The following is a 13,613-nucleotide window of genomic DNA, read 5'->3' as shown; positions in this document are numbered from 1 at the left end:
GAAAGTGTCCCACTGTTTCTGTATAAACCCACTGTGTAACGTTTGGAAGAGAGACAGAGAAAGCACTCAGAGGCGCTGGGCTGAGCTTTCTGCCTGCGGAGCCCGTGCCAGTGGCCCCAGCGCTGCCGGCCCCGTCACGCACGAGCAACCGGGGCAGGGCGGCTTGTGCCCGCTCTGCGGGACCGGGGCTGCCTCAAACGGGCTCGGTGGTCTCGGTCATCGGGGTGAGGGAAGTCAAAAGGGCTGGAGGGGACCTGGAGGCTTTGCCAGCTCGGGTTGGTCCTTGGCCAACTCTTCCCTTGTGGCTTCGTTGCAACCTTTCTGCACCACTTGTTCCCTTCAGCCCCGGCTCAGAGGGCTGTGCAGGGAGGATTTCGGTCCTGGGTTTGGTCACCCGCGGGGACAATCCACAAAGACCTGTAACTCAGCAAGGTTCCTGCTCTGCATGCCCCAGGCTGCTGGGAGCATCGAAGGGCAAAATCTCTTTCTTTCTGAGCCATCCTGCAAAAACTCCTTGGAGGTCTGGGCATTTCTAAGTGTGCCTGCTCATCTGAGCCTGGGAGCATCCTCATCGAGAGAAATGGTGATTGCTCTGTGCCAGCAGCAGAGGACGAGGGCTTGGATGAAGGCTTGTGCTGCCCGAGGGGCTTAGGGCAGCACTCGTTTCCCCAGAGTTCGCTAGAAGCTCGATTTGCTTTCCTACCAGGTGTTTTATAGCCTGCCCTGTATTCTATGGACACCAGATTTGAGCTGCTTGACTTCCAGTTTCTGCAGAATAGTTTTGGTTTTATTCTGTGGCCGTGCAAGTGCTTTTCTTAGAGGAGCAACTGGGAAACATGCCCCATTTGCAGCCCGGGCTGCGGGGATGGTGTGCCCCAACCCAGCCAGCAACGGCAGCAGGCGGTGGCTTTCCCCTGGCCCCTGAGTGCATGCAAATGCTGTTGCTGTGGTCAGTGAATGATCGCTCTTTCCTCCCAGAGTGATCCTTTTCCCTTTCCCTTCCTTCCCCCCACCAGGGTTGAATGGGCTATCGTGGGGGTATTGTCGGGATGTCGCTCAAGCAGGCGCCGGCCCCGTTTGAAAGGTTTCTCTTTGTCCCCTGTCCTGCTGGGGCTCCGGCCAGGCTCAGCCACCCAGGGAGGAGCAGGTGCTGGCAGGGAGGCACTGACAAAAGCAGAGAAATTCAGCTGGATTTAGTGATTTGCAGCTCCCTTTGCTGGGATGGGACTTCACAGCTTTGCACGGCTCTTCCCGCGTTTCCACCGCCGCATCCCAGGTTCAGCAGCACTTGCAGGGCTCGTGCAGCAGCGCGGTACTCCGTGGCAGCATCCACTGGCTTTGGGCCGTTTCTACACCTCCAGCAGCCATCAGCCTTCCATCAGGACGGTGTGCCGTGACACACGGTGGCATAGCTGCTTCCTCGGAGTGACACCAGCACCAGCCCTGGGACGCAGCACTGGGGCTGCCCCGTCCCCTGCATCAGCAAGGGGAAACGTCTGCGGCCCGACGAGCTGCCTTCGAACACAGGGAACAAAGCTGTGCCATCTGCCACAGCTTCTTTCAAGAGGCTCCTGTGTATCCAGGCTAACAATACAGCATTTCTTCAAAGGCTAAAATCTTGCTTGCATGCTCAGAGAAAGCACTTGCAAAGCTCCGCATAATGGTGCCATATGGTGGATCTCGCCATAACAATCCTCTCTATTTTCTGCCAGCAACTAGACTTTCCACCAGATGGGTAAATGACTGATGTCCTTTATATCTGCTTAACACTCCTTGTCACTCTGAGGCTTTTAATGAAGCGCTGTGTGTGGTGCTCTGCCCCGGCCCCGCGGGGCGCGCGCTTCATGGCTGGGTGGAGGCGTGGAGGGGCTGAACAGGGAAGGTCAGCGCGAGCCTGGGTAGTCCCCAGGAGGGCCCAGGACCCCTTGCGTACCTTTGGAGGGCAGGAGGAGTGGGAAGAATAGGCCACCCTTGGACACGTGCTTTCAATCACTCTTGTTGGACGAGGCAGCCTGTTTGTAACCAGTATCCCTGTTGAGTTATGCGTTGCTGTGTCCGCCTTCCTGCCCCATAACCTGGCTCTCTTCCCAGCAGGGCAGGTTGCAGCGGTGTCATCGTCCTGGCAGTGCTCTGGTGGCTCCTCAGACCAGGGCTTTGCTCACCCCTGGAGCACAAGGTGCCACCTCTCCCACGTCTTGCACCTCTCTCCCTCCCTGCATCTCTGCCAGTGGAGGGAAGGGCTCAGAGGAGATGCTGCTTTGGCTGTCCCTCAAGACTTGTCCTCCCAAATAACTGGGCTTTTAGGAAATTCCAGTGACTGGTCCCCATTGGGCTTTCAGACTTTTCACCTCCATCATTATTTTTAGCAATACAGAAGAAAATTGTGCAGTCTCCACCTAACCTTGCATCCATGATGTGCAAGCAGCCCATTTTCAGTCACAGCCTACAAAACCAGCGCAGGTATCCTTCCCTGGGTCCCTCCTCCCAATTTCTAGCAGTTAGGAGGTTTTGGAGACTTACGGAGGTGACACCAGGAGGCAGGTGGCTGTGCAGTGTCCCCAGCCCCCTGTGAAATGTCAGCTGGCTGATGTGGGAGGGTGTTTGTGACTGCCTTCAAAGGGATCTGCTAGATGCTCACATGTGGTCTCTACATGCTGTGATTGATGCCTTCCCCTCCCGCAACGTGAAAGTTTTGGAAACTTGGGAGGCTGGGAAACAAAAGAAAAGATGCTGGTAGTTTAGAATATTTGTTACAGCGTTTGTATTTTGCTGTACTTGTGGCAACTGATGCATTTCATCAGAGGCCACAGAGCTGGTCTTTTTGGGTGCGGGCTGTTTGTTAGGAGGCAGCATCCCTGGTCTCAGAGATTGACTCCATGTTGCCTTTGAAATGCTCGAAGTGGGGAATTTGTGGCTGACGATGTAGGGCACTTGGCTGAGATGCTCCGGGTGCAGTTTTATTGCTTCTTTGACTGGAACAGGTGTATGTTCCTTTTGTCTGAACCTGGGCTCTTGTACAGCTTGACAAACAGCGCCTGTGTGAGCCTGTAAGTACAAATTGAGCAGAAATAGTGTGGAGGTAAAACGCTTTCACAAATGAGCTGCCTTCCCTTCTAGCCTTTGCAGACTGTTCTTTTTCAAAACTGCCATTTCCTTATTTTTTATTTTTAGTTTTGTTAACGTCTACTCCTGCCTGAAGTTCTTCTGAAAGCATCGGGAACCAGATGCGTGGTCTCAGCCTTTCCACTGGTCCCATAAAGAAGGCCCTTCGGGAGCGGTGGGAGGAGATCAGGCCAGGCCTGGCCCATCTCCTGTGGCACTGCCCAGCTGCCTGGGCTCGGGGTGGTGCCTCAAATGCTTGGGGTGAGCAGTGGGTGCCAGGAGCAGCCTGGCCATTCCCATGGGTGCTGAGCTGCCACGGGGTTAAGGGGCGCTGCGGTCAGGCTGAGCACTTACGGTGTGGTGGTAGCAGTGCCCAGGAGGGAATTCATCACTAGGTTTTACTTAGGAACTTCAGTAATGTGCTTTTCCCCCGGTTTCTAATCCGGTAAGGAGAATGCATGAGGTTTTTGGCCTTGCAAAACAACATGGCTTTTAAGGAACAGCTGAGGGATCAACTGCAAAGCAGGGCTTCGCATTTCATGCTCGCAGGTCAGCTGTCCTTTTTTGCTGCCTGGTCTTTTTGCGCTGCTAGGGACTTCAGGATTTTGAGAACCACCGAGCAGTGCCGAAGCCATCTTCCGCTGTATCCCCACAGAAAATGTGCTGTGGGTACCCAGAAAAGCGAGGACTGCAACAGCCCTTGTGTCCTGGACAACCCTTCCCTTTCTGCAGAGCCCACCCAGGGCTGAGCACAGCACCAGCCTACTAACCCTAACCTCCTAACCCTGTCCCACTTCGGTCACCCAGAAGCTCCCTCCAGCGCATGAATCCCCTGTAAGGAAGAAAACCAAGAATTTGGTCATCCCTTCAGTCAGGAAGGAGCGGGCTGCACTGTTGGGGCCTCCCTGAGGCGCCCGCTCTCCCCTCAGCCGCCCCACTTGTTCTCAGCGCCTCGTGGCGTTAACGCCTTTGTGTGTAATCCCTTGAACCTGTGTTTTGGCAGGTAAGCATTTGTTACAGACGTCTCACAGCAAGAAAATAGGGATTTTCTGCCCACGCATGTCCTACAGACTTGAATAAAATAATGCACCGAGGAGCGCTGTGTTGGAGCCGAAGCGTTTGTGTAATTGCAATATCTGTTACAGCTACAACCAGCGTGGGGGCTCGCCTGGCCCTAAAGGCCACGCTGTTCCCGAGCAGTAACTTTATGAAGGAGCCGTGTTACAGCACAATGTGAGCCCCAGCTGAAGGCAGCAAGCAAATAAGAAAACCCTTTGTCTCGATGAAAAGCACAGCTAAAGTGGAAAAATATATGGTCTACCTGCTAAGTGCTTTCCACTTTGCACTTCGTAAAAGAGGAGGCCACATCACTGGGAGATGCCTGGATAGCTTGTTTGGTAATGCTTCAGTGATGTTAATTGGGGCATTTTGGGTTTCGGTTTGAGCCAGCTCTGAGTGCTCCTGGTAGGAGTCACCCCAGAGGTGCCAGCCTGGTGGCACCTGCCACATTCTGCTCGTCCCGATCGGGTTGTCGCTGAGTGGTGTTGCAGGAATCACAGGCAGGTTTGAACTCTATGTGGATTTCGCTTCATTGCTAACCTCAGTGGGAAGCATTCTCACTGGAAAGAGACTGTCCCTGCCCTGTATCTGCTTGCAGATGGCTAGGAAAGCTGTCCGTGCTGCTGCGGTATCTGCTGAAAGCAGGGTCTGTGCCTTCCTCGGTGCAGAGCCATGGCCAAGGTCAGGTTGTGCCTCTGAGGGTTTGTGCAGCCCAGACGCCCAGCAGCCCTGAATCCTATAGATTCCAGCACGTGAACCAGTACCTCTATTTGAGTGGATTAGCTTCCCTGAAAACTCCTAAAACCGAGTGGCTTTACCAGCTGCTTTTCTGTTTGGTTCCTTGCAAGCAAAGCTTTGCAGGGAGGATAAATAGCACGTCAGCAATGTGAAGCGGAGGGACAACATTTATGTCCTATGAAAAGCATCCCAGGCTCAGCTTGGAGCTTAACTTACAAAAGGTACTGGTTAAGCAAGAGAAAAAAGAGTATGTTTGTTGTTAGGTTGTGTGCTAGAGCTCATCTGCACACCCGCAAAGGAGCTCAGAGGGGTAGTGGTGGGAGGGGGAGCCCAAATTGCACCCAGGCCTGTGACGGGGGCCACCAGCCCATCATGGGTTTATTTGCACAGGCTCAGAGGAGCACAGGGGCACAGTGGCAGGCAGCAACTCGTATATCCCAGTGCCAGCAACTGGGGAGACTGGGATCTAGGGCAGCTGCTGAGCAGACCAAGTATCTGAGCCTGGTTGCTGGGAGGGGGATCCACCTTGTACATATGTATACGTATATACGTGTGTGTGTGTGTGTGTGCATATATAGATACACATATCTCCAAGCCGCAGGTCATCAAGGCCCTTTTCAATGCCCTTCCTATGGCTGAGGAAGCCCTGGAGTGGTTTAGCCCCAAACCAACCATGCACAGCACTCAGAGGTAAGCATCCCTTTCGGGCAGGGGACATCTGAAGTGACGCTTGGCCCACTGGCTTGACTTCTGGCTTCAGTAGCTCTCACGGATTTCAGCAATGGAGGTGATATCTAAAAACTGATTGAAAAGGGAGCTGCTTCTTTGCGTCCATAAACAGGTGGGGAATGCACATCTGAAAACCTCCTGTTATTTATTTGCCAGCACCAGGCTTTATTACAGTATGAGGTGCACCAACCGAAGGGCAGTCATGCTCAGCTGAGGTTGACTTCAATTTAAGCCATCGTAGTGATCACAGTAACAAATAATGGGCCAATACATCTTATTCTGTTGTTTTCACGGCTTCTGTCCAATTGTGTGGAAAAAGCGCTCTGGCAATCCACCTGCAGGGCTTTAGATCTGAGAGTGCTTGCCTGTCTGGGTAAAACTGCTTAGATCAACACAGTCCTCGCTTTTAGAGTGCTTTGTACAATAATTCAAGATGTAGAAGTGTTTAATTAAAATGGGAGAAAGGATTTCCAGATGATGTCGGTGAAAAGGTCAGAGAAGGCTGAGCTCAATAAATAACAAATTACGTATTGAGCAGTTACACATTACAACAACAACAACAAAAGGTTGAGAGACCTAAGTCGGTGTTTCTCTTTTAAAACACATCAGCATTGGAATATGAACACCCTTAAAATCTAAACTTAGTTTAGATCATTAAAATAAGGAATTAAATGAAATAGCATTCAAGCAGTACGTGCTGTCTGCCTCAGGTAGGTGCTTGAGCCGATGGGAGTGTGAGCCAGCTGCAGCTGGAGCTTATTGAGGAGCTAAATCAGATATCGACGGCCATAATCTTCCCTGCTGGAGAAGAAAGGAATACATACTTTATTTACGTCTGTCCAACGTGTTTAGGTCAATAGCTGAAAGCTGCAAAGCAGGATGGATTGCTGGCTGTCCTTTCTAATCTAGAAATAAAAATTAAATGAGGGAGGAGGCCGACTAGCTGCAAGGGCTTTGAAGACGTTATTCCTTGCTGCTGCTGCTCATTGCCTTGCTGTAGGCAATTTCCTTTCTTCAAAAAATTCATTAAATGATAAAGGCAAAATTAATACGAATCTTCCATCCGTTATGCTTATTCATTACTAAATACAAATAGCTGGTTTTTGGTCATGGGCTGTAGATCCCGGTGCGGGTTGGCACGAATAAATTGAAAATGTACAGCGATGCCACTGGCTGGGGGGTTGTTTTTATGCGAATGGAAGGACGTATGCTAGAAAGAGGGTATCCTCATTAGGAATACTAAAAAGGAAATACCTCCCTGTTTTAAATAAAGAGCGGAGGTAAATCTGCCTGTGTTGAGGACTGTAGTCATCTAAATATCGTTAGCGGTGCTGCTGGGCGCGTTACCTTCAGGCTGCCTTTGAAGGTGGTGACGTGTTCGCATGCAGTCACGCCACAGCGGCCACTGATGAGTAGGTCTGTTTCTTGAAGAAAACAGCTTAAAAAGAAAATACTGAGATAAATAGGATGGATTATTCGGCCGAGGCTTTCTGCACGCCAGTATAAATCACAGCCAGGACCGCCAGTGTGAGTGCAGCAGCCTCCCTGCGAGGCGGCGCGTTCGCTCAGCGGAAGAAGATTAGATGAGGGACGGGAGGAAAAATGCTGATTGCTGTTTCCCTTGACACTGCAACATTCTTGGATAAATCACATTGATGAACTTGGAGAAGAATGCCTGGAAGAGAGTGAGAAAGAGATTATGACCCCTGAGAAAGGAAGCTGATGCAGACTGCAACAGGCAATTTATTTATTTTTTATTCTCATGCTGTACCAGTTAGTGCCAAATGTTGCCAGGAAGTTCCCACTTGTTTCTTTCTTTCTCCGTTTTTATTTATTTATTTGTTGTTTTCATTTTAGTTTTGGTTGGTTGGTTTTTGAGCAGTCATGGATCTATCTCCCGGTATTTGCTTGAGGATGCAGGAAACCTTGGCTGTGTGCTGTAATCCCACTGGTGTCCTTGCAGCCTTACACAGGAGCTTCCAAACTCTGTACATCCATCCCTCGGGAGTTAATTCACTTGCTTTTTGTTATGTTGTTCATTTATTGTGATGTCTTTCTATATGTGCAAACAGAGATACGTATATATGAACCCAAAACAAGCCAGCAGCCTTTGCATGATTTTATATTTCAGTTATAATGACCAACATCCTTTCTCCCCTGCCTCCTCTAAGTATTGCAGTTGCACAACTAATCAGCCAGAAAGGTTGAGCCAGACGAATAAATTTTTCATCCTTTTTCCTACCACCTCTGATAATATTATGGGGGTACCAGCCCTTGCCTAGTGAACTGTCCTTTATTTGATTTCTTCACCCTGCTATTGGCAGGGGTTTTTGGCCCAGGGAATCTGTGGGGAAAACCCAGTGGCAGTCGCACTGGGGTGGGCAGTGTTTGGGCTGGCCCAGCTCTGGGAGCCCATCCTGGGGCTTGTTTCTGAAGTCAGAGATTTGCAACATCCCACCTGCTGTCCTCTCTGATGCAGCACCCAACATCGTGTCCCACCTCTCCCACCCCATGGAGAAGGGAAATAACAAAGGGGAGGAACTCAGACTTCAGGCTCCAGCTCTGCAATTTCACGCCTGGGCTGTCCTGCCTAACTTTAGAGTTCAAACTGCTCTTTACAGCCCCTGTGCTCCAGCGTGACCCTTTCCTAAAGTTATTTCACCCTGCTGCTCTCCCCTCTGACCCCGTGTTATGGAGCCAGCAGCCCCAGCCAGCTCCTTGCTTCCTGCCACTTCCCCAGTGAAAGTCCGATGGCTCTCAGCCATGGAAGATGCTCGTTACAATTTCCACTGTGGCACGAGTGTCTGCCACAGCCTGGGGCTGGACTTTGATGCCCTCTCTGCTCAGAGGATCAATCAGTAAATTCAGCCACAGCGCCTCACTTTTCTCTTTGATCTGCGGTTGCATTTACGAGGTGGTCAGAGACTGCGTTGACTGCAAACCAGAGAGGCTGCAGAGTCTCCCACCTTCGAGATACTCAGAAACCACTTGGATGTGGTCCTGGGCAGCAGCTCTCTGTGGTCCTGCCTGAGCAAGGTGTTGGAGCAGATGACCTCCACCTCAGCCAGCCTGCAGCCTCGCAGCTCTCTTTACAGTGAGGTCAGGCTCGAGGCTTTCCTCCAGCTTTCCAGGCTTCTCTGAGCCCTTTCTGACTTGCACACAAGACACCGTGCCTGGTCGATGCTGTCACTGCTGGAACGGGCTGGGATTTGACTTCTTTTCTTGGCAAGCTCCCGGAGACATCCAAGCGAGCACCTGCTTGGAGGAGCTGCCTGGTAGTCTTCTTCCTGCGCCACTCAGCAGGACTCTTTGTTGGGTTTTGCTCACCAGCCCTGGTCCTTCCATCCACACATGCATCCCTGTTACCTGGGCTCCTCGTGCTGGCTCGGGGAGGCCAGGACCATGGGCACCTCTCTCCCGAGCACTGCTTTACATCCTCCAAGGTAAAGATGAGATGAAAACTTCAGTTCAGCCTGTGAGATCCTGCTTGCAGCATGCTAAGCTAAACCACGAGTGTCTCAGGTAGCTTTAGGAGAGCAGCATGGAATTGCCTTCACTAGATTCTTGTTGTTCATGGAGAGTGGTGCAGGCTTGCTTGGCTTGAGCAGGGAGCCGGGAGCTGTCAGCAAAGCAAGCAGCACGGATGTGTTTTACCTCCTAGAAACAGCACATAAACTCGGAGAGTCAAATCTCCCCTATGAGTTTTTTTTTAAATCATATTCAAATGAAGATTTAATGTGGAAACATGTTTCCTGATCTCAAGGTTAAGAGTTTAACTGCACGGGATAAATATTTAAGAGCAGCATATCTCTTTCCAGTAAAAACACCCTGGGCAGAGACTTCCTTTTAGTGGCAAAACGAGGCTGTTATTTTACGTGCCTTTGACCTGATTCCAAAAGAATATTTAGAATAGCAAAGTTTGCAGCTCTGGCGTTGGGAGACAGCCAGGTGCAAAGGGGCAGAGCTGTGAAGGCGAAGCTGAAGTGAGGGTGATGGGTACACGGTGGATAGGGATGGACCCCAACCTAGGGGTTGTCTTCTTCGACGGCCGCCAGCATCGTGTGCTGTAGCAGGAGTGCCTGGCTTGCAAATGGCCTATAAAATTAACTGCCAGTTAGAATCACCTAATTATTGAGTTCGTGATTTTTAATTGAAGGTGCATATGGGTTTGAGGTCGTGCACAGCTTCTCTGCTGTGTTACGACTCTGCAGTGCGATCACAAAAGACTTAGGCAGGCCAGCATTGGCACGGCTGTCTGTGAACGACTGGAAAATGGTTGGTTTTCCTATCCTCCGTTGGTCTGTCGGAGTCTGAAGGACAGTTTCTGAGCAGCCTGCTCAGGGCCAAGGCGTACGGAGATACTCATCCACGAGCACACGCGGTGCTTCAAACCCAGCGAGGCTGGAGGTGGGTGCAGGAATTCCCATGCATGTCGTAACAGCCAAGACCCGATTCTTCACGGTGAAGTCGCTGCTACAGCTCCGAATGACAGCGGTTAGTCACTGTTTGATTGGGAGGATGTTTGTGTTCACTGGTTGCCACGTATTACTAATTTAAACACCTCTCCCAAGCATCCTGCAAGAGCTCATTAGGTAGGTGTGATGACTGAACATGTTAGAGCTGGGGCACAATGAAACATGCTGAGTGAGGCTTAGCACTATTTCTGCACCTTTTTTGGGTTTGTTTGCACGTTGTCATATACCAGCACCTAATACGTTTGTCTGCTTTATTCCTTCTTACTCCTGCTGAGGCTTCAGCTCGGTTTATATTTTTTCTTGGTTAATAAATCTTCGTGTTTGTACAAGTCTTATTTTTAGGGTTTGGGTATTTTACAGGTTTCAATAAATATTTTTGTAAGAGCCGTGGTACAGATGTGACTCCGGGGTTCAGGAGGCAGGGAAGCTGGCTGGGGTGACCCTCACTGCGGAGGTGGGTATCCGTCACGGATCCCTCATCCTCCCTCACGTGCCCAAATGCCCTTTTCCAAAGAGCTTTGTTTGAAGAGGCCGGATCGCAGCTGGGTATTTCCCATGTCAGGTCACCTCGCCAGCCTGCTTCCAGAGCTCCACGAGCATCGGCCGTGCTCGGCAGGCAGGGGATGCCCGCTCGCACGTCGGTTTGAAAGGTCGGTTGACATGGGCGGGGGGGAAGTCAAGGAAGAGGTGAAGCTCCTCCATGAGTACAGAACCAACGAAGCTCCACAGCACCTTTCCTTTCAAGGAGTAATTTCGTCGGGAAGTGAAGTCACTACGTGAAGTGGATATAGTCGGAGTCCTCTCCGAGATGCTGAGGGCTCTGTCGTGGTGTGCTGTGTCGGTTTGGGCTACAAGATAGCTGAAGGCTCCCTTCCTTGAATACTGGATGCAACGTGAGTTTTAATCAGATCAGCTGAATTTCTTCATGGCCCGTGGGCTTATTCATGCAGGGACCGTGTCTCCCCGTGAGCATCTTGTTCAGCCTTGGCCAAAAGGGGCTTTTACCTTCGGTTGGGGTACCAGGGGCTGCCAGCACACAGACCTTTGTGTGGACACAATTCCTTTAGTTCGTAAGCACTGTTATTCAGGCAAGGAAAAATTATTGGGTCTCCACGTGGTTTCTTTTTTTTTTTCTTAGCTGCTAGAATTAAGTGTGTAATTTTTAATGGGGATCCTCTCAATTAAGTCCACTGACTGGGATTTGGCTGGAGGCCACGGCAGGGCTCTCCTGTGACCGTCTGCAGCATCTCCAGCACTCCCAGCTCTGCACCAACACCCCTCCAGCAAAAGGCTTGTCATCGACGGGGGTGGTTTATAGAGACATCCGCGGCTCTAGGATCAATGTTGGCTTTAGAAACGAGCCTCGCAGCCCTGCCTGAATGCTTTATTTAGTTCCTTCCCTGTTAAAAGCTTTGACCTACATCTAGCTCCAGGAAGCAGCAAGGCTTTGATAATACTGGGGCATCCCAGCGGAGGACACGCTGCTAACAGAGACCTCGAAGTGAGAAGCGGATGTGTCCTTTAAAACGAAATCCAATAAACCCTTGAAGGCCTCAATCAGTAAATGGCTTTACTTCTGCCCAGCAGTGCGGAGCCCATACGTACTGCCATACTTTTGATGGGGAGGGCGTATCTTTATGAACTGTGGATATTCGGAGCTTTTTAAAATTATTAGCAAACAAACCAAAAGCCAACAAAAAGCCCTTGAGCCCAGCAAGCTTGGGCAAGTCTCCTGGAGCTTCAGATCTCTGTGTGAAGCTACCTGCAGGCATCTGTAGTGTATGGGGCGCTCGGCGTCGCAAGGGTCCTTTCTGAAAGGCCTGCTGCCTTAATTTAGGCGACGTCTGGGAGGGATGAAGCAGAGGTTTGCAGCCCCGTCCTCCCGGCAGCCGGCTGTTGCCCAAGAGTCACGGAGAGGTCAGCAACTGCGAGATGATAATTAGCATCGCTGACCCGGCAAATCGATAGGTGCAGGGCGATGAGCTGGGACATGAGTTCCCGGGGGGGTTGTGTCTGGGTGATCTCTGGGCTGTGCACTCACGTTGCTTCTTTTGTGCTGTTTTTTTTTTTTTTTTTTTTCCCTTTTCTAGGATGAACTTGACCTCACGGACAAGCACAGAGAAGCTATGTTTGCGCTGCCGGCGGAGAAGAAGTGGCAGATCTACTGCAGCAAGAAAAAAGTAAGGGACGCGTCTGCTTGCCGGCGGGGCTGGGCACTTTCCTTACCTGTACCAGGAAGGAGGAGATGTGAAAGGAGAAGCAGCATTCTGTGGGGATGCAAAGTGGTATTTGGGGCATCACAGAAATGCATCTGTTCCCTGGGGTGGTCCTGGGGAGGTGGAGGTGGCCAGCAAGGTACTCAGACCCACGTCTCCAAAAAGCAGAGCCCTTCTTCCCAAGCCCTCCTGGGTGTCCTGGGTGTGATCTCTGTGAGGCACTCAGTTTCCCTTCAATTTCCACAATTTCCCAAACTGGGAACGGGCTGACCCCTGCAAGCTCTGTGTTCACTCAAGGGGCTTCTGGTACCCCAAGAGCTTTTTTTCCCAGTAAACCAAAGATTTTTGCCCCATATCTTTGCAAAGAAGTGCATGCCCTGGGGGCTGCAGAACCACTTTCAACCCTTCTGACAGTGTTGGGATTCATTTCCGTCCTCGTGTTACCCAAAGCAGAGAAGTCCTGCAGGCCTTATGGCAATGGGGAAAAATGGGGCAAAAATACTAAAGTTTGGAAACCGATTAAAGCACACCCAGGGCAAAGCAGTGCCAGGAGCTCAACCTCGCAGCAGCAACTCTCTCAACGGGGAGAAATGCCGACCATTCCCTGAGCTGCTGCTGCATCCCAGAAGCTTCCCACCTTGCTGCAGAAGTTGGCTCCCAAATGCTCCTGGTGGCCTGGCTCCACTCAAATGGCACTTGCTGCTATTAGTTTTCCCCTGCTCTAGCAATGGCACCAGATTTTCCAGCCTCATTTCAGGCCAAGAGCAGGCTTACCTTGCTCATGTAGGATTAAGTTTTAAGCCTCTCATAAATGCCCCTGAAATCCATGTATTATTGTTAAACAGAGGCCTGGCGTGTCCGAGATTTAAACTGGAGGGGCGAAGAGATGTTAACAAATGACAGGCACTGTTCTTCACCAAGAAGAACACGGGCAGAAGATGCTCGCTCGTCACTGCCTCTAGGATAAGTGTAGCCATACTCCAGTGTGTCTAAGTAAGCAGAGACAACAGGAAATTAAATCGAGCAGAGCCATGTAATTATTATCGTGTGGGGAGATTATGTGCTATCTAATCTCCGGGGTAGGGTTTAGCTGGGACTGATATTCCCCATTTCCCATGTCAGCACCTATTTGGGCTCACACAGGCACTGCAAGGCTTTTTAAAAATGGAGAAAGTCATTGCTCCCTGGTGGATTTGAAGGAAGGAGCTACAGAAGTGCCCCGTGTCATCCTCCAAAGTCCTTGGATCTCGTGCTCCTGCAAGGCCAGCTCCCGGCTGCTGCTCTGCTCATGGTC

At 50.9% G+C, this 13,613-nt stretch overlaps 1 protein-coding gene across 2 annotated transcripts in view; it reads left to right on the top strand.

Annotated features, from left to right (window-relative positions):
* Window positions 1-13,613, top strand: part of DAAM1 (dishevelled associated activator of morphogenesis 1) — an 86,234-nt gene that overhangs the window by 35,714 nt on the left and 36,907 nt on the right. For both annotated transcript variants that reach the window (XM_035327312.1, XM_035327311.1), the window contains exon 4: window positions 12,194-12,283. In XM_035327312.1, the coding sequence (XP_035183203.1) occupies window positions 12,194-12,283 (90 nt within the window). The remainder of the gene's footprint in view (window positions 1-12,193; window positions 12,284-13,613) is intronic.

This window comes from Oxyura jamaicensis, chromosome 5, assembly GCF_011077185.1.
Source record: "Oxyura jamaicensis isolate SHBP4307 breed ruddy duck chromosome 5, BPBGC_Ojam_1.0, whole genome shotgun sequence".
Taxonomy (NCBI): domain Eukaryota; kingdom Metazoa; phylum Chordata; class Aves; order Anseriformes; family Anatidae; genus Oxyura; species Oxyura jamaicensis.
Note: the sequence above shows the minus strand (reverse complement) of the source record. Positions and strands in the feature narration are given on the sequence as shown.